At 46.7% G+C, this 24229-nt stretch overlaps 1 protein-coding gene across 5 annotated transcripts in view; it reads right to left on the bottom strand.

Moving 5' to 3' along the window:
• LOC143960809 (zinc metalloproteinase-disintegrin-like VAP1) overlaps nt 1–24229 on the bottom strand; it is a 295153-nt gene that overhangs the window by 218497 nt on the left and 52427 nt on the right. For all 5 annotated transcript variants that reach the window (XM_077469729.1, XM_077469728.1, XM_077469726.1 and 2 more), the window contains exons 8-11: nt 16982–17053; nt 15622–15791; nt 11571–11655; nt 1345–1475 (exon numbers count right to left, since the gene is read on the bottom strand). In XM_077469729.1, the coding sequence (XP_077325855.1) occupies nt 1345–1475; nt 11571–11655; nt 15622–15791; nt 16982–17053 (458 nt within the window). The remainder of the gene's footprint in view (nt 1–1344; nt 1476–11570; nt 11656–15621; nt 15792–16981; nt 17054–24229) is intronic.

The raw sequence follows: 24229 nt of genomic DNA on the forward strand, positions 1-24229 counted from the left end.
GTCTGGTATGGATATTAAGGGGAACCCCGCACCAAAATAAAAAAAAATGCTGTGGGGGCCCCCCTAAAAATCCATGCCAGACCCTTATCTGAGCACGCAACCTGGCAGGCTGCAGGAAAAGAGGGGGGGCCAGAGAGCATCCCCCCTCCTGAACCGTACCAGGCCACATGCCCTCAACATGGGGAGGATGTCCCCATGTTGATGGGGACAAGGGCCTCATCCCCACAAACCTTTCCCGGTGGCTGTGGGGGTATGCGGACAGAATCTGGAAGCTCCCTTTAACAAGAGGACCCCAAGATCCTAGCCCCCCCATGTGAAATGGTAATGGGGTAAAAATGTACCCCTATCATTTCACAAAAAAAGTGTCAAAAATGTTAAAAAAGACAATAGCCAGTTTTTGACAATTCCTTTATTAATGTCTTCTTCTTTCCCCCGCTTCTTCTTCCATCTTCTTCTGGTCTTTCTTCGGTTTTCTTCTTCCATCTTCGTCCTCTGCTTCTTCCTCCAGCCCTCTGCTTTTTCCTCCATTTTCTCGTCAGACATCCTACTCCACGGCTTCTTCTTCCCTGATTCGTTCTCCGGACAATCCACCTCAATGGGAGTCTCCTGCTGTGTTTTTTAATTTTGGTTTGGGATTCCCCTTAATATTCTTACCAGACCCAAAGGGCCTGGTAATGCACTGTGGGGGAATACCAGGCCGTTTTTTTCAATGACTTTTATGTGTATTGCAGAGACCCGACAATTCATTAATAGCCACTAGCGTAGTACTTTTAAATTACTTTAGAAATGTAATTTCGCACTCGGACTGTTCTAAACACGGGAAAAAGTGCCACTTTACAGGCATATTAGACACCCCCCAGGAAATTTAAAGGAACATTTCACTTTTATTGTTTCACTTTAAGCATTATTAAAATCACTGCTCCCGAAAAAACTTCACTTTTTAAAACAGTTTTTTGCATTGATACATGTCTCCTGGGGCAGGACCCAGTTCCCCAAACACTTTTTATGACAATAGCTTGCATATTAACCTTTAAAATTAGCATTTTTTTTTTCTCCCATAGACTTTTAAAGGGTGTTCCGCTGCTTTTGAAATTACCGCAAACACCCTAAATTGTTCACTATTTGGCGAACAGACAATGTTCGAGTCAAACACATGTTCCACTCCAACAGACAGCCCATCTCTAAAAGAGACCAATGTCTAACAAACACATCTGGCAAAAAGTTTGAGGAAATCACCCCAACAGCACACATAATCATAGCAAGGCAGTGAATTCCACCTCAATCCACAATAGAAATCTCTGTAATCACAAATATTCTCTAAATGTTGTATTTGAGCACACACACCTTAAAGAAGGTGCCATGATACAGGATCCAGAACTGCAGATACACGAACCGCCATCATGATCCATTCCGAGATTGTGCCCCATTTCATGAGCAAGAGTCGCTCCAATGGGAACATATGCTTTAGAGTGGTCCTGGGAACATAGCATAGAAAGCTATCAACACACATTTCAATTAAGGTCAACATGGAAGTATCGAAACAACAAACAGTGGTCATGGGGACTTTAAATGGGGCAAGTCATTTCATGGAATACAAATTGTGTAAAATAATAATTTATTGCACATTCCATTACATGAACTTGATCCAAAAAATGGTGCGGACTTATAAATATAAAAAGCGAACATGGAGACAATCAGTAGGTACATCAATTCATCTTGTAATAATATAGATAATATTTCATAAAAGGGTAAATAGTAAATCTCGTTTCATAGGAAGGTACATGATAAATCTCAAAATGTAGCAAATATATTGCTGCACCTCTAGAACTCATGTAATAGAGAGATGACATAAAAACATACAAATAGTACATCAATGCATATAGTAATGATATAAGTAATATTTGATGAAAAATAGTAAATCTCTGAATATAGCAAATCCATCCTGGCATCTCTGAGGCTCATGCTGTAATAATATAGAAAGTATATATCCTTGTGCCAACCAAGTGAATAAAATGAACCAGGTACTGCTGCGAGCACTGAAGGAAATGTCAGAACCCAGATAAATAGATAAACGCATGTAAATGTAAACGCAAAGTAAAGTGCATAACGTGTATAGATGAAGTAGATAACTCCTTTTAGTGCAAAATATGTATAAAATAGATTAATTAATAATAAAAAAAAATATTAAATTAAGGTAATAGTAGATAATAGTAATAATGAATACATCCAGTGGAAAAAATGTGTAAGAACGGTGATTATATGTCCGTGAAAGAAATCCCTCTTTCAAATTAGGGTAAAGTGCATCTTAAGGTGACATGGGTGTGAGTCCAGAGACTATATATATATATATATATATATATATATATATATATATATATATATATATATAAGTGCTGGTGCTGGTGATCACTCTCTGAAGTGCAGTGCTGGTAATGGGCTGATCTTCTATGAAGCTAGATATATAGATGTCCCCTTACCTTACTGCTGTAAGGTAACAGCATATGTGTAAATCTTTATTGTGGAACCGCTGTGTATCCCCAGGTAAGCATCCCCAGACGAACTTTCTCTCCAATACAGCTGGTGTGCGTATCCTAATGGGCAGGCAGTGTCCCCTTTAAACTTGTTGTAGTAGGTGAACCTCACAGATAGGGCAAGAGGTATGCTCGATAGTGTAGTATTTCGATAAAATGTTTTATTGGTAAACAGTAGGTAAAAGCAGGTACTCACATTTCAGCATGTAAAAACTGGCAACAAAAAACGAGCAGCGAACTCGTACACATCACTTCCAGTATCTCCTATTCCCGACGCGTGTTCGCCACAGTCACGTGACTTCATCAGGGGATCATCCCATCAACTTTGGTCCAAATATGTATTCACATTCCATGGATTTTCATCCTGCTGTTCTGGTTTGCCCACGGCTTCCCTCCAGTTCTTTCCCACCACAGTCCCAGGATAGACATTTTTTTGGCACCTCTACTCCCTTCTTAGAGACTGGGCTTGTTTTTTGAAGCTGACATGTAAGTAACAAGGCCATCTCTTTGAAAACATTCTCTCTTGAGTGGGGAACAACTGATTACATCTTTTTTGAACATATACAGGCATACCCCACTTTTAAGTACACAATGGGTTTTATTTACTAAAGCTGGAAAGTGCAAAATAAGGATCACTTCTACATAGAGACCAATGAGCTTCTAACCTCAGCTTGTTCAATTAAGATTTGGTAATAAAACCTGGAAGCTCATTGGTTTCTATGCAGAAGTGAGCCTGATTTTGCACTTTTCAGCTTTAGTAAATAAACCCCATTGTGTACTTAAAAGTGAGGTATGCCTGTATATGGTATTGTTGCATTTTAATATAAAATTACATTTATACATTCTTAGATATCTCTTTGCATCAAAGCTCCTGATGAGTGGATGGGGTCCACAAAATGCATAGAACCCTAGGGATGGCAGGATATATTTGTTACATTCAGAGATCGGTTATGCACCTTTATATGATGCATTACTGATATTATTACAACATGAGCCTCAGAGATGCCAGGATGGATTTGCCATATTCAGAGATTTACTATGTATTTTTCATCAACAATTACTTATATCATTACTATATGCATTGATGTACTATTTGTATGTTTTTATGTCAGCTCTCTAATACATGAGCTCTAGAGATTCATAGATATATTTACTACATTTTGAGATTGATCATGTACCTTCCTATGAACTATTTACCCTTTTAGGAAATATTATCTATATTATTACAAGATGATCTGATGCAGGGGTGGACTGACAACTCACGGGGCCCCCGGTCAATAGGAGATTATGGGGCCCCCAGGAAATCAGAGATTATGGGGCCACACAGTATACACACACACACAGTATATACATACATGTACACACAGTATATACAGAATATTTCTATTGGCTGAGAAGGTACTGGAGAGGTGTGGCAGCTATAATCTCAGAATTTTTAGACCAAAAGAATGTCGGTAAGGGATATTTTAGAGACAGATGTAAAAAAAAAAAAACAGATTTTTACATACTGTCCCTGGTTTTACTGAGGCTGGCAACCCTGGTGGGGCCCCCTAGTGGCCCGGGGCCCTCGGGCAGTGCCCAAGTGGCTAAATGGTCAGTCCGCCCCTGATCTGATGACTGACATGGCCGGACTGGGAATAAAAACCAGCCCTAGAAAAAATGTCATACCAGCCCCACAGCTTTATTATATAAGCCGAACAGCATAACGTCATTATTTTCTTGTTCATGAAAGGGAAAACCATACATTTTAAAGCACATTTGATGAAGAGAGTATTATATATAGATATTAAATCACATAGGGCTTTATATATATATATATATATATATATATATATATATATATATATATATATATATATATATATATTTTTTTTATTCCAGTTAAAAGTGGGAAGAGATCAATCATCAAGGGGGACCCCAGGAACTCAGAGCATGGGGGGGACCACCTTCTGCAGAAAGAATACACTAAGGTAAGGGGGGTGGGTTACTAATATAAGGAGGAACCCCTTTATATCAGTGCCCCCTTACATTATTGTATTAACTCCCCCCTTACATCAGTGATCCCTCTCTCAGACTGGCCTAGCGGTGCTGTCACTGACCTCCTCTCAGGTGCACTGTGCAGGGCTCAGTCAGTTGGCTCCAGCTTGGTAGCTCTGATTTTATCCTATAGTCTCCTTTCCACAGTCCACACAAGTCTGACTTCTCCCATGACCCCCATCCCGGTGGTGCTCCCACTCTAGACTCCTCTCCAGACTCCCTCAGAGACTGAAGACATGATACAGGAGAGGGTCAGAGACAGCAGACTTGATGCAAGAGCTCAATGCAGCCTCACCAGTGCCCATCAAATGCAGCCTCACTGTCCCCATCAATGCAGCCTCACTGTGCCCACCAATGCAGCCTCACTGTGCCCACCAATGCAGCCTCACTGTGCCCACCATTGCAGCCTCACTGTGCCCAGGGATGGAGTGGTCCCTGGCCACCTGCACCTTTGGTTGTCCTCAGATCACAGGGGTGGGGAGCGGACAGCGCTGGGGGGGAACTTGAGAGCACTGGGGGTGGGGGGGAAAGAACAGGGGTGGAGAGCACGGTAGGCTGAGAGCACTGGGGGGGGGGGCTAAGAGTGTGGGGTGGTGAAGAGCACTGGGGGGGGGCAGAAAAAAGGGGGTGGAGAGCACTGGGGCTGGAGAGTACTGGGGGGCACAAAGAGCAGGGGGAGTGGAGAGCAAGGGGGGAGCTTGAGAGCACCAGTGGGGGCCAGAAAGAACAGGGGTGGAAAGCACGGGGGACTGGAGAGCACTATGGGGGGTGGAGAGCACTGGTAGGGTTGGAGAGCACATGGGTGGGGGCAAAATGCAGGGGGGAGTGGAGAATACAGGGGTGGGGAGTGGAGAGTGCTGGGGGCAGACAAAAAGAACAAGGGTGGAGAGCACGGGGGTAGAGAGCACTGGGGGGGCTGGAGAGCACCATGGGGCCAGAAAGAACAAGGGTGGGGAGAATGGGGGGCTGGAGAGCACTGGGGTGGGGACTGGAGAGTTATGGGGAGAGCTGGAGAGCACTGGGGGGAGAATGAACAGAGGGAGAGCACTGGGGGAGTGGAGAGCACTGGGGTGAGAGCACTGGGGGGAGTGGAGAGCACTGGGAGGAGAGCACTGGGGGGAGTGGAGAGCACTGGGGGGAGAGGAGAGCACTGGGTGGGGGGGGAGAGCACTGGGTGGGGGGGAAGAATAGGGGGAGCACTGGGGGGAGAACAGCTGGAGAGCACTGGTGGGAAATAACAGGGGGGAGAGCACTGGGGGGAAAGAACAGGGGGGAGAGCACTGGGGGAAGTGGAGAGCACTGGGGCACTGGGGGGAGTGAAGAGCACTGGGGGGGAGAGAATGGGGGGAGAGCACTGGGGGGAGTGGAGAGTGCTGGGGGAGAACAGGGGGAGAGCACTGGGGGTAGAACGGGGGGGGGAGAATACTGGGGGGAGTGGAGAGCACTGGGGGGGGGGGGAGAACAGGGGGGAGAGCATTGGGGGGAGTGGAGAGCACTTAGTGGGAGAACAGGGGGGAGAGCACTGGGGGGAGTGGAGAGCACTGGGGGGGGGGAGAACAGGGGGGAGAGCACTGGGGGGAGGACAGGGGGAGAACAGGGAAGAGCAATGGGGGGGGGCAGGGGAGAGAGCACTGGGGGGAGTGGAGAGCACTGGGGGGGAGAACAGGAGGGGAGGGCATTGGGGGGAGTGGAGAGCACTGGGGGGGACAGGGGGGAGAGAACTGGGGGTGGGGAGAGCACTGGGGGTAGAACGGGGGGGGGGGAATACTGGGGGGAGTGGAGAGCACTGGGGGGGGAGAACAGGGGGGAGAGCATTGGGGGGAGTGGAGAGCACTTAGTGGGAGAACAGGGGGGAGAGCACTGGGGGGAGTGGAGAGCACTGGGGGGGGGGAGAACAGGGGGGAGAGCACTGGGGGGAGGACAGGGGGAGAACAGGGAAGAGCAATGGGGGGGGCAGGGGAGAGAGCACTGGGGGGAGTGGAGAGCACTGGGGGGAGAACAGGGGGGAGCATTGGGGGGGAGTGGAGAGCACTTGGCGGGAGAACAGGGGGGAGAGCACTGGGGGGAGTGGAGAGCACTGGGGGGGAGAACAGGGGGGAGAGCACTGGGGGGAGGACAGTGGGAGAACAGGGGAGAGCACTGGGGGGGGGACAGGGGAGAGAGCACTGGGGGGAGTGGAGAGCACTGGGGGGAGAACAGGAGGGGAGGGCATTGGGGGGAGTGGAGAGCACTGGGGGGACAGTGGGGAGAGCACTGGAGGGAGAGCACTGGGGGGGAGTGGAGAGCACTTGGGGGAGAACAGGGGGGAGAGCACTGGGGGGAGTGGAGAGCACTGGGGGGGGGAGAGCACTGGGGGGAGGACAGGGGGAGAACGGGGGAACACTGGGGTGGTGGAGAGCGCTGGGGGGAGAACAGGGGGGAGAGCACTGGAGGGAACAGAGGGGAGAACACTGGGGGGGAGCAGGGGGGAGAGCACTGGGTGGGAAGAACAGGGGGGAGAGCACTGGGGGGTGTGGAGAGTGCTGGGGGGGCAGGAGGGGATGGCACTGGGGGGAGTGGAGAGCACACTGGGGGGGGGGGCAGGGGGGAGAGCACTGTGAGATAGAACAGGGGGGAGAGTACTGGGGGGAGTGGAGAGCACTGGGGGGGTAGAACGGGGGGAGAGCACTGGGGGGTAGAACAGGGGGGAGAGTACTGGGGGGAGTGGAGGGCACACTGGGGGGGCAGGGGGGAGAGCACTGGGGGATAGAACAGGGGGAGAGTACTGGGGGGAGTGGAGAGCACTGGGGGAGGGGAGAACAGGGGGGAGAGCACTGGGGGGAGTGGAGAGCACTGCGGGGGGAGAACAGGGGGGAGCACTGGGGGGAGAACAGGGAGGAGAGCACTGGGGGGGAGAACGGGGGAGAGCACTGGGGGAGTGGAGAGCACTGGAGGGAGAACAGGGGGGAGAGCACTGGGGTGGGAGAACAGGGGGGAGAGCACTGGGGGGGACGGGGGAACACTGGGGGGAGAGCACTGGGGGGGAGTGGAGAGCACTGGGGGGAAAGAATGGGGGGGAGCACTGGGATGGTGGCTAGAGAAGGATGGGGAGAGCTGGATAGCAGGGGGGGCAGCAAGAAGAGGGGAGGAGAGAGCTGTGGGGGGGGGGGGGGGCAGGAGAGTGTGGTGGTGGAGGAGAGCACTGGGGGGGGGGGCAGGGAGCACAAGGTAAACTGGGGACAGTAAGATAAGTTGGATAGGAGAATCATCGATCCTCCTATCGAGGCACTGTGGCACACAGGGCGGAAAGTATGGGCGGCATCTCCTCCTGTGGATCACAGCGCTGGCTGGCTCTGTGTTCGGTGGCCGCTCTGTAACACAGTCCCGCCCCCCCCTAGTCCGGCTCGTGTGATAGGCGGAACGTTGATTCTATCTACTATCGCACGAACAGAGGTGGCGGGACTGTGTTACAGAGCGGCCACCGAACACAGAGCCTGCCAGCGCTGTGATCCACAGGAGAGAGCGGAGAATGCAGCGGCAACTAAAAGCGGCCCCAGGGCAGGTGGCCTACTGAGAAAATCTCCCGATATGCCGGTAGGCCATTCCGACCCTGCCTACTGATTGTCTCCATGGTAGCTTTTTATATTTATATGTCTGCACCATATTTGAAATCTAGTTCATGTAATGGAATGTGCAATAAATTATAATTTTACACAATTTGTATTCCATGAAATGACTTGTCCCCATGATTTGCCCACAAGTCCCAATGACCACTGTTTGTTATTTGTATACATATAGGAATGGAGGCTTGTCACTGTGTTTGCCTCAGATCATATATTTTCCCCTTAAACACGGAAGCATCATCTTTTATTTTATTGAGATTCAGGGCTCGAGTCCTGCGGGAACGCATGGGAACGGCGTTCCCGTACTATTCCCACAGCGGGAACGCCGTTCCCATTAGCTGCCTGAGGGCTGAGGCTATGCAGCGCGTAGTTCGCCGCCGCTCCTCAGCCGCCGAGTGACTGGTTGCTAGGCAGAGGCCGCTCCGCATCTAGCAACCGGTCACATGACTTCGGCCGTGCACGTGGGCACGCACTGGCGCGAGTCAGTGGGCAGGCTGACACACGCTGCGCGCCTGCTTGGATACGGAGTTCCGGACTGTCCCCCCCCTCCTCCCCTCTACCCAGTGCCAGTCCGTCCTGGCCTCCTGGGGCCACACGCTGCACTTTTCCAGGTTACTTCTCCCCGGAGAACAGAAGGGAAGAGAATACCAGGTTAGTCACTAGTGTGTAAGTTGCACTCTGCAATACCCTGCCAATACTCATCAATACTCTGCAATACCCTGCCAATACTCATCAATACTCTGCAATACCCTATCAGTATCAATACTCTGCAATACTCTGCGAATACTCTGCAATACCCTATCAATACTCTGCAATACCCTGCCAATACTCTGCAATACCCTATCAATACTCTGCAATACCCTATCAATACTCTGCAATACCCTGCCAATACTCTGCAATACCCTGTCAATACTCTGCAATACCCTGCCAATACTCTGCACTACCCTATCAATACTCTGCAATACCCCGCCAATGCTCTGCAATACATACCCTGCCAATACTCTGCAATACCCTGCCAATACTCTGCAATACCCTATCAATACTCTGCAATACCCTGCCAATATTCTGCAATACATACCCTATCAATACTCTGCAATACCCTGCCAATACTCTGCAATAAATACCCTATCAATACTCTGCAATACCCTGCCAATACTCTGCAATACCCTATCAATACTCTGCAATACCCTGCCAATACATACCCTGCCAATACTCTGCAATACCCTGCCAATACTCTGCAATACCCTATCAGTATCAATACTCTGCAATACTCTGCGAATACTCTGCAATACCCTATCAATACTCTGCAATACCCTGCCAATACTCTGCAATACCCTGCCAATACTCTGCAATACGCAATACCCTGCCAATACTCTGCAATACCCTATCAGTATCAATACTCTGCAATACTCTGCGAATACTCTGCAATACCCTATCAATACTCTGCAATACCCTATCAATACTCTGCAATACCCTGCCAATACTCTGCAATACCCTGCCAATACTCTGCAATACCCTGCCAATACTCATCAATACTCTGCAATACCCTGCAATACCCTATCAGTATCAATACTCTGCAATACTCTGCGAATACTCTGCAATACCCTATCAATACTCTGCAATACCCTGCCAATACTCTGCAATACCCTATCAATACTCTGCAATACCCTGCCAATACTCTGCAATACCCTATCAATACTCTGCAATACCCTGCCAATACTCTGCAATACCCTGCCAATACTCTTCCCTACCCTATCAATACTCTGCACTACCCTATCAATACTCTGCAATACCCCGCCAATGCTCTGCAATACATACCCCGCCAATGCTCTGCAATACATACCCTGCCAATACTCTGCAATACCCTGCCAATACTCTGCAATACCCTATCAATACTCTGCAATACCCTGCCAATACTCTGCAATACATACCCTATCAATACTCTGCAATACCCTGCCAATACTCTGCAATAAATACCCTATCAATACTCTGCAATACCCTGCCAATACTCTGCAATACATACCCTGTCAATACTCTGCAATACCCTGCCAATACTCTGCAATACCCTATCAATACTCTGCAATACCCTGCCAATACATACCCTGCCAATACTCTGCAATACCCTGCCAATAGTCTGCAATACCCTGCCAATACTCTGCAATACCCTATCAATACTCTACAATACATACCCTGCCAATACTCTGCAATACATACCCTGCCAATACTCTGCAATACCCTATCAATACTCTGCAATACCCTGCCAATACATACCCTGCCAATACTCTACAATACTCTGCCAATACTCTACAATACATACCCCGCAAATACTCTGCAATACCCTGCCGATGCTCTGCAATACTCTGCCAATACATACCCTGCCAATACTCTGCAATACCCTGCCAATACTCTGCAATACTCTGCCAATACTCTGCAATACTCTGCCAATACTCTTCAATACATACCCTGCCAATACTCTGCAATACCCTGCCAATACACTGCAATACCCTATCAATACTCTGCAATACCCTGCCAATACTCTTCAATACTCTGCCAATACTTATTCCTGTTTGTGGGATATTTTCTAATGGGCTGTGTAACAGAATTTGGAACAGGGTGTATTTGTGGTAGAAATTCCCTGCGAGGGAAAGATCATCACCCATTGTGTTGATTGTTTTGTTTGACACGTTATTTTGTTTTTGTAAACTGGCCCTTTACAATAAATGTTGTACTGTATTTTCTGTGAAGTATATATGCATATGAGCGTACCTTTTTTTTTTTTTTTTTTGGTGGGGGAATGGATCTTGGGTGGGAGTTCCCACACTTTTTTTCCCAGGACTTGACCCCTGTTGAGATTTGAGTATTTTCTTTGGTGTAAGGCTTAGTTCACACTGGTGGCAGGGGAGCAGTATAGAAGGCAAGTGGTCTGTCTTTTTACTGCTCCCCAAATGGCTGCTTCCAGATTTACATGGTGGCAGGAGGGAGCATTCACATTGCCCCGACCACCATACTTCTCTTCATGGTGTGACAATTTTAACTCAGCATGTTGAGTTTGACATATGGCACCACCACTGAAGTCAATGGGACAGCGCTGCAACCGTGTGCAAAAGGCAGCTATGGTAGTTACAGTAGTTTAATGTAAACCACTGGGACATAAAAGATACCCATGGGGATCAAAAAACAACATCCTGCATGTTTGTAAACTGGCTGTCAACCATGGTCTGGAGAACTATTCATTGCGAAATTTTAAAATAACCCTTATAGTAATACATAGGTTATAACTACCTAGAAACAAGAAACATGGTATAAGTGAAATCCCTTATGAGGTATAAGACAACTAAACCTTTTGGATAGTTAATGTAATGAGTATGACCATTGGAGACAGCAATGTGTCATGTCTCACCTGGATAACCCCTGTGGAGTGGGTGTCACTGCACAGAGTGCTGACCCAGGCCAGTCCCACTGTAGCACCATCAAAGTCAGTGTCCCTGAAAGAGAAACATTGTGAGCTTGCATCGTACTAATAGACTGAAATGTCTAAAACATGACTTGTTTTACTGCATGTCGGGTCCAACTGACAACTTTCGGGATCATGCCTGTCACTAGAGTGAGCTCAGCTGTGCTTTGGATGTCCTTGCCTGGAGAATGCAGGCAGCTTCTAAAACATGTTTTGAAGGTTAGTACACGTAATATTTTCAATATTGCTATTAATAGTTTTATAATATTCATTATTGATGCTATTTCTAGATTATTTATACTTTTGAATTTTGTGTAGCCTTCAGAAACTGAGTGAGTATGCTATTCTTATGTGGCCCAAGAAAACCTTCAATGTAACACATTCCAGGTGCATTAAACCAGTCAGTACAATGTTAGTACAAAAAAAAACTTTTCTCAAACTTATTACAGGCTGACAAAAGGGGCGTGTTTTTATTTTTTAGAAAAAAAAATAATTATAAAAGAAAGTGCACAGAGAAGGAAAAAATGGAAAGTACAAAATCTGGTACAAATCTGCATAGAAACCAATCAGCTTCCAGGTTTTATTGACAAAATTTAATTGAAAAAAAAAGAAGCTGATTGGCTACCATGCATAGCTGCACCAGATTCTGAGTACACCAATTTTAGTAAATCAACCCCGCAGTCTCATCATGCTATATGTGGCATAATGATTGCATGACTGGGAACCACGCAGACTGATTCCTGAATATTAATGGGGATCCAGGACTGTCAATCACAGTGCAGGTCCCACAGTTAGGCTTCAGACACACAGAGGTCTTTACCCACTCGGGAATCTGCAGGTACAGCTAGCCTAGGCCTCTGTACACACGGTCGGAGATTTCGACAACCAAATCCGTCGGATTTTGCCCGTCGGATCTTGTCCGAAACTGTTGCATACACACGGTCGGACTAAGTTGTCGAAAAATCCGATCATTCAGAACGTGATGATGTAATTTCGTTACGATGGGACTACGTTCAGGCTAGTAGCCAATAGCTTTGATGTAGGAATTTGATCTGAGCATGCGTGGCACTTGGTCCGATCAAAATTCTCTACACATGATCGGAGTATGTCCAATAGAACCAGTTGGTCGGAAAATATTTCCAACAAGTTGGAAAATTGGGTCCGATGGATATTCCGACGGAATCAGTCCGATGCATACCACACACAGTCGGATAATCCGACAACACGGTCCGATAGGACACATTCCGACAGATTCTCCGACCCTGTGTACAAGGGCTTAGACTTGAATGGCTGTATGAAGCATACTTGGATTTTAGGCCAATGGTTTGTGCATGTATGACATATTCCTCCAACGCAGAATTTCCGCAAGGCTGCATACTCATAGATGTAAGGAAAAAACTTGGATCTGCAAGGGATTGTGAGATGTGCTAGCTACAGCCAGCTTCCGGCTGCAGCACCTTTGAGACCCAGTACAGGAATGCTTTACATGAGTAACAGAATTCTTTATCTGCCTACAAATGTAGTCGGCTGTAGCCGGCTATTGTTGCCTGCAATTCAGGGACAGTGTGCAGTGCTGTTGATATAGAGCTGTCTCCCTCTAGTGTTGGCTTGGACTCCATGTTGCCATTTTCTAAAGGTAGCGCATAGAGCAAAGCAACGCTTTGTAAGATGTGTAGTTCAGAATGCTGGGGTTTCAATACCATCCCGACTGGCATGAACTACAATTACCAGACTGCTGGGAGAGGATATAAAAGGGCTGATCTAGGCCAAGATTGCTCTCTTGGGACCCTGGCCTGGATCTTCCTGCGGGAACTCTGTGCCTGTGTGTGCTGCGGCTGAGTCACGGCCTGCACAAAAAAGCATTATCAAGTGCATCCAGAGGGACATCTGCAGACAGCATCGCTTCCCTATCTTGCAGCGGTCTGAAGGCGGTTCCTGTTTCTTCCACGCTACATGCACTTCAGATCAGGGTGAGCCATGGCATGGTGTGACGGAGGTCAGACGCCTTTCCTGTAAACCTTTGAGAGGGAAGCCCTGAAAAGCCATCACCATCTTCATCGCTACCAGATACTTCAGTGACAGAGACAGTGCCCATTTAAATCCATAGACACTGTATACAGACACCATTGTCTTTGCCCACATCTCTGATACTTGTAGTGCCACAGGATGCAAGTTCATTTAAATCTATAGACACTGTATACAGAGACCTGTGCTTTTGCTCACATCTCTAGCAGCTGTAGTCTTAGCCCCTGTACACACGGTCGGAGATTTCCACAACCAAATCCATCGGATTTTGCCCGTCGGATTTTGTCAGTTAGATCTTGTCTGAAACTGTTGCACACACACGGTCGGACAAAGTTGGCGAAAAATCCAATCTTTCAGATCATTACGATGGGACTACGTTCAGGCTAGTAGCCAATAGCTTTGATGTAGGAATTTGATCTGAGCATGCGTGGCACTTGGTCCGATCAAAATTCTCTACACATGACCGGAGAATGTCCGATCGGCCCAGTTGGTCGGGAAATATTTCCAACATGTTGGAAAATTGGGTCCGACGGAGATTCAGACAGAATCAGTCCGATGCATACCACACACAGTCGGATTATCCGGCGACACGGTCCGATAGGACACATTCCGACGGATTCTCCGACCGTGTGTACAAGACTTTACAGGATACAATACCAGTAAACAAGCAAACACAGTGATCACTTGTGCTTGGATTATACAGGAAAAGTCGTGCCCTTCTATTGGCTAACCAGATACGGATACCAGCTAAATCTGCTCTGCTCTACCATCGAGGATTATATAGATGTGGTGTATCTGGATTTTGCAAAAGCATTTGACACAGTTCCCCATAAACGTTTACTGTACAAAAAAAGGTCCATTGGCATGGACCATAGGGTGAGTACATGGATTGAAAACTGGCTACAAGGATGAGTTCATGGGTGGTGATAAATGGGGAGTACTTGGAATGACCAGGGGTGGGTAGTGGGGTCCTCCAGGGTTCTGTGTTTGGACCAATCCTGTTTAATTTGTTCATAAACGACCTGGAGGATGGGGTAAGCAGTTCAATCTCTGTATTTGCGGACGATACTAAGCTAAGCAGGGGAATAACTTCTCCGCAGGATGTGGAAACCTTGCAAAAAGATCTAAACAAATTAATGGGGTGGGCAACTACATGAAAAATGAGGTGCAATGTAGAAAAATTTAAAATAATGCATTTTGGTGGCAAAAATATGAATGCAATCTATACACCGGGGGGGGGGTGGGGGAACCTCTGGGGGAATCTAGGATGGAAAAGGGCCTGGGGGTCCTAGTAGATGATAGGCTCAGCAATGGCATGCAATGCCAAGCTGCTGCTAACAAAGCAAACAGAATATTGACATGCCTTAAAAAGGGGATTAATTACAGAGATAAAACGATAATTCTCCTGCTCTACAAGACTCTAGTCCGGTCGCACCTAGAGCATGCTGTCCAGTTCTCGGCACCAGTCCTCAGGAAGGATGTACTGGAAATGGAGCAAGTACAGAGAAGGGCAACAAAGCTAATAAAAGGTCTAGAGGATATTAGTTAAGAGGAAAGGTTGCGAGCCCTGAACTTATTCTCTCTGGAGAAGAGACGCCAGAGAGGGGATATGATTTCAATATACAAATACCATACTGGTGACCCCACAATAGGGATAAAACTTTTTTGCAGAAGGGCGTTTAACAAGACTTGTGGTCACTCATTAAAATTAGAAGAAAAGAGGTTTAACCTTAAACTGCGTAGAGGGTTCTTTACTGTAAGAGCGGCGAGGATGTGGAATTCCCTTCCAAATGCGGTGGTCTCAGCGGGGGGCATTGATAGTTTCAAGAAACGATTAGATAAGCAACTGAACGACCGCAACATACAGGGATATACAATGTAATACTGACACATGATCACACACATAGGTTAGACTTGATGGACTTGTGTCTTTTTTCAACCTCACCTAGTATGTAACAATTGGTCTACTTACGTCAGAAACTGAGCATTGTCGTTGGGTTTCCTAGGCAGTAAATTAGCTTTCCTCCATCCAGAAAAACGATCGAGATTGATGTTAGCTGAAGAGACAACTGGAAACTCGTCTCTAATATCCCATATCTCAAGTCCGGTCAGAGCCACAAAGATATTTAAGGGTTTGTATACCTGAAAATGAGAAATAAACTGTAAGATACGCTCCATGACCAACAGTATGTGGACATCCCTCTAAATCTTTCTGAAGTTTCCAGTAAAGGGTACTGAAACCACATCACACAAACATATTTTAAACAACTGAGCACTTCCAAACCTTGTGACCACAGTTTGGGGAATGCCCTTTTCTGTTCCAGCATAGCTATACTCCAATTAACACAGCCAGCTCCATAAAGGCATGGTTTGATGAGTTTGGCATTGAAAAACTTGAGTGGCCTGCACAAAGACCTGACCTCAACCCCACTGAACACAATGGGGATGAACTAGAAGGCCTTTTGTGAGCCAGGTCTTCTCATTCAACTCCAGTACCCAATCTCACAAATTATTTTTTTGCCTGAATAGGCACAAATACCCACAAATATTCTCTGGAGTCTTGTAGAAATCCTTCTTAGAAAAGTTATTGCTGAAAACGGGGGAGTGTGGAGGTGGTAACTTCTTATTAACGCCAATGGTTTTAGAATAGAATGCATGTGATGGTCAGTATGCACAAATTTTGGCCATATTCGTCCATCTCTAATACTTTATATTCCTGATTAAGTGTTTAGAAGCCCATGGGTAGCTTTAGGCCTTAAGAATTCACTTTTAAAGTCTAAATCCAGTCAACACTTTTAACTTATGCAAACAATGTTAGAGAAAAACAATTCTGACAGCCCAATCCCAAAGGATAGTACAGAACAGCCTCAGTCTCGGCTCCTAATGAGCCAAGTCCACTGATGCATTTCCCTCTGCCCCCAAGGCTTAGTCATAGAGGTCTATGACTAAGTCCCAGGAGTAGGACGAAACACATCAGGAGGCATGGCTGTTGAGAAGCCAATGCTGAGGCCATTCCTTATTATCCTTTGAGATTGGCTGTCAGGGGTGTGGTGCTCTTACACTGTTTACATATGCAACTTCAGGTATTAGAGACGCTGGTACCCATACCAGTGTAGATGCCTGAAGCAGAGACTTTAGTGAACGAAAGAAGATCTCCGATAATGGTTTACTAGCAGTTTTTGTCATTCTTTCTCTTTTGAGACTCTTTCACAATGGTACAATGGACTCTTTGACAATGGTACCCTCCATTTATTGTATAGGTTTTACATGAACAGGAAGTGAGAGAAAATCTATTCATAAGACATAAATAAAAAAAATGTAAAAAACCTCACCGAGTTAACGAAATTAACAATTTCAAATATTCTTTCCCGTAGATCTTTTTTTTTACGATTGTATTTGATGTACTAGAAGAAACAATGTTATACATTAGTGATGCTAACATTTCTCAGGTCAAACCATAAAAACTGGAGAGAAATGATAGTTGAAACCAGATTTATTGCTATTGACAATTCTTTCCCTTTCTTCACCCATGGCCTATGGAGCTCTCATTATCAGTTGCCAGAAATATGTTATGTGGTCAATTGGCCCAGAACACATAAATACTAAAACATTTCCATCACATTTAGGAATCTTGTCTCAAATGGTATACGTATATTTGGCAGGAGATGAGGTTGACGCCTTGCCAAAAGATTCAACCATTTGCCCTTCTGGATACCGAAAAGTCATCACAGTGCTAGGTTAGCAAGGAAATTTGGCTTAGTAAGACTGCTGTTTGCTGTTTGTTAAGATAGTCCCTATCACAGTAAAACTTAAAACTTAAAGTAACTTAAAAGTGCTTTACACAGTCATACAATATTTATTTTGGATCAATTTAGGCAGAACCAAATAAATTACCAATATGCAATTTGAATGTTGGAGGAAACCCTTTCAAACAAGTTCCATGATGGGTTTTTCCCATGACTCCGGCATATTCAGCCCACCCCAAGCTACTATGTGGCTCACTCATTGCTTGAATCTGAAAATGAATGCCCCGTACACACGATCGGAAATTCCACGAGCAAAAGTCCGATGTGAGCTTTTGGTTGGACATTCTGACCATGTGTATACTCCATCTGACTTTTGCTGGCGGAATTCCAGCCAGCAAAAGATTGAGAGCAGGTTCTCAATTTTTCGGTCAGAAAAAGTTCCGATTGGAAATTCCGATCGTCTGTACTAATTCCGACACGCAAAATTTCTACGTATGCTCTGAAGCATTAAACTTAATTTTCTTGGCTCGTCGTAGTGTTGTACATCACCGCGTTCTTGACGTTCGAAAGTTCACAGAACTTTTGTGTGACCGTGTGTATGCAAGCCAAGCTTGAGCGGAATTCCGTCAGAAAAACCATCCAAGTTTTTTCCAACGGAAAATCCGCTTATGTGTACGGTGTATAACAGTTTATACTTATAAGTGGGTTTTTGACAGGTATCATATCCCCACTTCCAGGAGTCCGGGCTGTGGCACATTATGTCACGGCTTGGCTTCCTCCTCCTTCCCCCATTGCCGGTCCAGTAGGAGAGCGCAGCAGTGCCTGGTGCATGTGCAGTAGGGACCCTGCGTGAAGCCGCAATGCTTCACTAATGGTTCCCTTACCAGCAATGGTGGCAGCAGCACCTGACAGCTGATGGAAACATCAGCTGCGGTGCCGACATCGCTGAACTCCAGGACAGGTAAGTGTCCTATTATTCAAAGTCAGTAGCTGCAGCATGTGAAGTTGCTGGCTTTTCATTTTTGCAGGGGTGGGCGGACCTCCTCTTTAAGGGATATATCTATAAAGCAGTGAATTTTACATTCACCTAACATTCACTACAGGTGTAACTTTACAGTGAATGTGTTTTAATATACATCAAATTATTAACCACCAGTGAAAGCTTGATGAATGCTAAATTAACTGCTTTTTAAACACCATGATATCACGTATGTAATTATAAGGAAATGTGTCACATATCTCATTCACAACCACTTATGGGACATATCCTTTTGAAGAACCACATTAAAGAGAACTTTAAGTGTATGTAAGGACATCAAAAAATAGTACATTTCTCCAATGCATTCATATTTTCACATGTTTTTCCATTAATAATCTTCTAAGTACAGAAAAAAATGTCCTATAATGAGAGAAGGAAGTTTGGGGGAAATTTGGGTAAAGCCTGGACAAAAATTTTATGATAGTAGAAAAAACTTCATCACTAATGTGCTGGACACACATTTAATACATGAACCCTCATGGTCTCATCTGTCAGGCCGAGAGAGGAGAGAGGCGACTGGTCAATCAGAGTTGATCAGCACTCTGTAAACAGTAGTGATGGCCGAACGGTTCGCCCGGCGGTCGTTTCGCGGCGAATTTCCGACATTCGCGGTCCGCACGTTCGAACGCCTTTTTCCGTCGTTCGCCGCGGCGGACTTACGTGTTTAATGTATACAAGAACTTTAACCTTTGGTGACACGTTTATCATGTGATACAGGACAGCCAATTGAGACATGACAGCACATGGACACTTGTACATTCCCCCTAACCTATAAATACACCCGATCCGGTGGCCATTTTACATTCTTTCTTCTGTTAAGATAGGGACAGGTTCCTGTGTGGAGTAGGGAGAGATAAACCACTAGCTATTTGGTACACAAAAGTTCTTTTCAGGACTGGTATAGGTGTTAGGTGTTGATAGGTTTGCTGTGCTGCTGATTCTTGCAGCAGCCTGAGTGTCTTTTGTTAGTTTAGAGAAAGGGAAAGGACGGTGTATGCTACAGGGACAGCCAGATTAGTCTTTCATCATCATCATCATCATCATCATCATTAGCTGTTACTATCAAGGTCCACAAAAGAGCTGTTCCAGTAACCACTAATCGTTCTCTTTTTTTGCCAATTTGTATAGGGACAGGAAGGAAGCAGTGTTGTCAGGCAGTGAGGGTAATTTTAAAGACTTGCTGTTATTATTAGTTCCACAAAGGTTCTTTTCAGGACTGGTATCAGTGGTACAGTAATAGGCTTGTACATGTATAATATTCTTTCTTCCAAATATAGAAAGGATATTATACTTGACTGCTGCCCTTCTGCTGCAGTCTGCTAAACATTCACAACTCACTTGTTCCACAAAAGTTCTTATAAGGACTGGTAACTTGGTATAGGGTGCTACGGTACATAGGCTTGAGTGCGGTACAGTCTGCTGTTCTGTAAGGACCGCTATCGGTCCACAATAGATAGGGTTGACGTGCACCACTGCTGACCGCTGCCCTATACTGCAGCAGTCCTTCAGCGGTATAGGGACTGACGTACAGTCTGCTAATCACTAACACACAACCTGCTTGTTCCACAAAAGTTCTTATAAGGACTGGTAACTTGGTATAGGGTGCTACGGTACATAGGCTTGAGTGCGGTACAGTCTGCTGTTCTGTAAGGACCGCTATCGGTCCACAATAGATAGGGTTGACGTGCACCACTGCTGACCGCTGCCCTATACTGCAGCAGTCCTTCAGCGGTATAGGGACTGACGTACAGTCTGCTAAAAACTAATACACAACCTGCTTGGTCCACAAAAGTTCTTATAAGGACTGGTAACTTGGTATAGGGTGCTACGGTACATAGGCTTGAGTGCGGTACAGTCTGCTGTTCTGTAAGGACCGCTATCGGTCCACAATAGATAGGGTTGACGTGCACCACTGCTGACCGCTCACCTATACTGCAGCAGTCCTTCAGCGGTATAGGGACTGACGTACAGTCTGCTAAACACTAATACACAACCTGCTTGTTCCACAAAAGTTCTTATAAGGACTGGTAACTTGGTATAGGGTGCTACGGTACATAGGCTTGAGTGCGGTACAGTCTGCTGTTCTGTAAGGACCGCTATCGGTCCACAATAGATAGGGTTGACGTGCACCACTGCTGACCGCTCACCTATACTGCAGCAGTCCTTCAGCGGTATAGGGACTGACGTACAGTCTGCTAATCACTAACACACAACCTGCTTGTTCCACAAAAGTTCTTATAAGGACTGGTAACTTGGTATAGGGTGCTACGGTACATAGGCTTGAGTGCGGTACAGTCTGCTGTTCTGTAAGGACCGCTATCGGTCCACAATAGATAGGGTTGACGTGCACCACTGCTGACCGCTCACCTATACTGCAGCAGTCCTTCAGCGGTATAGGGACTGACGTACAGTCTGCTAAACACTAATACACAACCTGCTTGTTCCACAAAAGTTCTTATAAGGACTGGTAACTTGGTATAGGGTGCTACGGTACATAGGCTTGAGTGCGGTACAGTCTGCTGTTCTGTAAGGACCGCTATCGGTCCACAATAGATAGGGTTGACGTGCACCACTGCTGACCGCTGCCCTATACTGCAGCAGTCCTTCAGCGGTATAGGGACTGACGTACAGTCTGCTAAACACTAATACACAACCTGCTTGGTCCACAAAAGTTCTTATAAGGACTGGTAACTTGGTATAGGGTGCTACGGTACATAGGCTTGAGTGCGGTACAGTCTGCTGTTCTGTAAGGACCGCTATCGGTCCACAATAGATAGGGTTGACGTGCACCACTGCTGACCGCTCACCTATACTGCAGCAGTCCTTCAGCGGTATAGGGACTGACGTACAGTCTGCTAATCACTAACACACAACCTGCTTGTTCCACAAAAGTTCTTATAAGGACTGGTAACTTGGTATAGGGTGCTACGGTACATAGGCTTGAGTGCGGTACAGTCTGCTGTTCTGTAAGGACCGCTATCGGTCCACAATAGATAGGGTTGACGTGCACCACTGCTGACCGCTGCCCTATACTGCAGCAGTCCTTCAGCGGTATAGGGACTGACGTACAGTCTGCTAAACACTAATACACAACCTGCTTGGTCCACAAAAGTTCTTATAAGGACTGGTAACTTGGTATAGGGTGCTACGGTACATAGGCTTGAGTGCGGTACAGTCTGCTGTTCTGTAAGGACCGCTATCGGTCCACAATAGATAGGGTTGACGTGCACCACTGCTGACCGCTGCCCTATACTGCAGCAGTCCTTCAGCGGTATAGGGACTGACGTACAGTCTGCTAATCACTAACACACAACCTGCTTGTTCCACAAAAGTTCTTATAAGGACTGGTAACTTGGTATAGGGTGCTACGGTACATAGGCTTGAGTGCGGTACAGTCTGCTGTTCTGTAAGGACCGCTATCGGTCCACAATAGATAGGGTTGACGTGCACCACTGCTGACCGCTGCCCTATACTGCAGCAGTCCTTCAGCGGTATAGGGACTGACGTACAGTCTGCTAAAAACTAATACACAACCTGCTTGGTCCACAAAAGTTCTTATAAGGACTGGTAACTTGGTATAGGGTGCTACGGTACATAGGCTTGAGTGCGGTACAGTCTGCTGTTCTGTAAGGACCGCTATCGGTCCACAATAGATAGGGTTGACGTGCACCACTGCTGACCGCTCACCTATACTGCAGCAGTCCTTCAGCGGTATAGGGACTGACGTACAGTCTGCTAAACACTAATACACAACCTGCTTGTTCCACAAAAGTTCTTATAAGGACTGGTAACTTGGTATAGGGTGCTACGGTACATAGGCTTGAGTGCGGTACAGTCTGCTGTTCTGTAAGGACCGCTATCGGTCCACAATAGATAGGGTTGACGTGCACCACTGCTGACCGCTCACCTATACTGCAGCAGTCCTTCAGCGGTATAGGGACTGACGTACAGTCTGCTAAACACTAATACACAACCTGCTTGTTCCACAAAAGTTCTTATAAGGACTGGTAACTTGGTATAGGGTGCTACGGTACATAGGCTTGAGTGCGGTACAGTCTGCTGTTCTGTAAGGACCGCTATCGGTCCACAATAGATAGGGTTGACGTGCACCACTGCTGACCGCTCACCTATACTGCAGCAGTCCTTCAGCGGTATAGGGACTGACGTACAGTCTGCTAATCACTAACACACAACCTGCTTGTTCCACAAAAGTTCTTATAAGGACTGGTAACTTGGTATAGGGTGCTACGGTACATAGGCTTGAGTGCGGTACAGTCTGCTGTTCTGTAAGGACCGCTATCGGTCCACAATAGATAGGGTTGACGTGCACCACTGCTGACCGCTCACCTATACTGCAGCAGTCCTTCAGCGGTATAGGGACTGACGTACAGTCTGCTAAACACTAATACACAACCTGCTTGTTCCACAAAAGTTCTTATAAGGACTGGTAACTTGGTATAGGGTGCTACGGTACATAGGCTTGAGTGCGGTACAGTCTGCTGTTCTGTAAGGACCGCTATCGGTCCACAATAGATAGGGTTGACGTGCACCACTGCTGACCGCTGCCCTATACTGCAGCAGTCCTTCAGCGGTATAGGGACTGACGTACAGTCTGCTAAACACTAATACACAACCTGCTTGGTCCACAAAAGTTCTTATAAGGACTGGTAACTTGGTATAGGGTGCTACGGTACATAGGCTTGAGTGCGGTACAGTCTGCTGTTCTGTAAGGACCGCTATCGGTCCACAATAGATAGGGTTGACGTGCACCACTGCTGACCGCTGCCCTATACTGCAGCAGTCCTTCAGCGGTATAGGGACTGACGTACAGTCTGCTAAACACTAATACACAACCTGCTTGGTCCACAAAAGTTCTTATAAGGACTGGTAACTTGGTATAGGGTGCTACGGTACATAGGCTTGAGTGCGGTACAGTCTGCTGTTCTGTAAGGACCGCTATAGGTCCACAATAGATAGGGTTGACGTGCACCACTGCTGACCGCTCACCTATACTGCAGCAGTCCTTCAGCGGTATAGGGACTAAGAGTTTTGTCACAGGGTCATTTAAAAAATGACATGCAGAGGAAGAGGCAGGCCCTTCCGCAGGGGTGGTAGGGGTAGGGCAGGAGCAACAGGCTTGAGCCAAAGTGGGAAGTTGCAGAAGGTGCGTTCAATTACTTTAAAGGATGCACCAGACTTGGTTGAGTGGCTCGCTCAGCCTTACTCTTCTGCACCCTCCTCATCCTCTCGATCTGCACCCTCTTCTTCACTCTCTGCTATGTGCACCCCCAAAGACACTACCACCAACAACACGACCACCACCACCACCACCACATACCTTCCGCTTGAGTCACTGGAATTATTTTCCGATCCATATCAAGAGGACATTTCTGATGCGCAGCCACTCTTGGTATTGGATCAGGAAGAGGAGGTAGCAACAAGCGCTACTCAGCAGTCTGACGCCAGTACCCAGATCAGCCCAAGGAGGAGGTTGGTCCCCGGTGTTGCTGCCTACTCCGAGATCTCTACTTATAGCGGTGGGGAAGGTGACGTTGATGATGACGTGTCTAGTGATGTCACGTGGGTGCCCACAAGAGAGGAAGAGGAGGGGAGTTCAGAGGGAGATATGGACCAGCAGATAGGGAGGAGAAGCAGCAATGACTTACATTGCACAGCAGGGACAAAGCAGACTGCAAATGTATCAGGAGCGAGTCATCGACCATGTACGGTCACATCTGGCGCTCCCAGGACACCGGCACATGGCTCCGCAGTGTGGGCTTTTTTTAACGTGTCCG

This window comes from Lithobates pipiens, unplaced genomic scaffold (assembly GCF_037356315.1).
Source record: "Lithobates pipiens isolate NorthernLeopardFrog02 unplaced genomic scaffold, aLitPip1_a1.2 Scaffold_8, whole genome shotgun sequence".
Taxonomy (NCBI): Eukaryota; Metazoa; Chordata; class Amphibia; order Anura; family Ranidae; genus Lithobates; species Lithobates pipiens.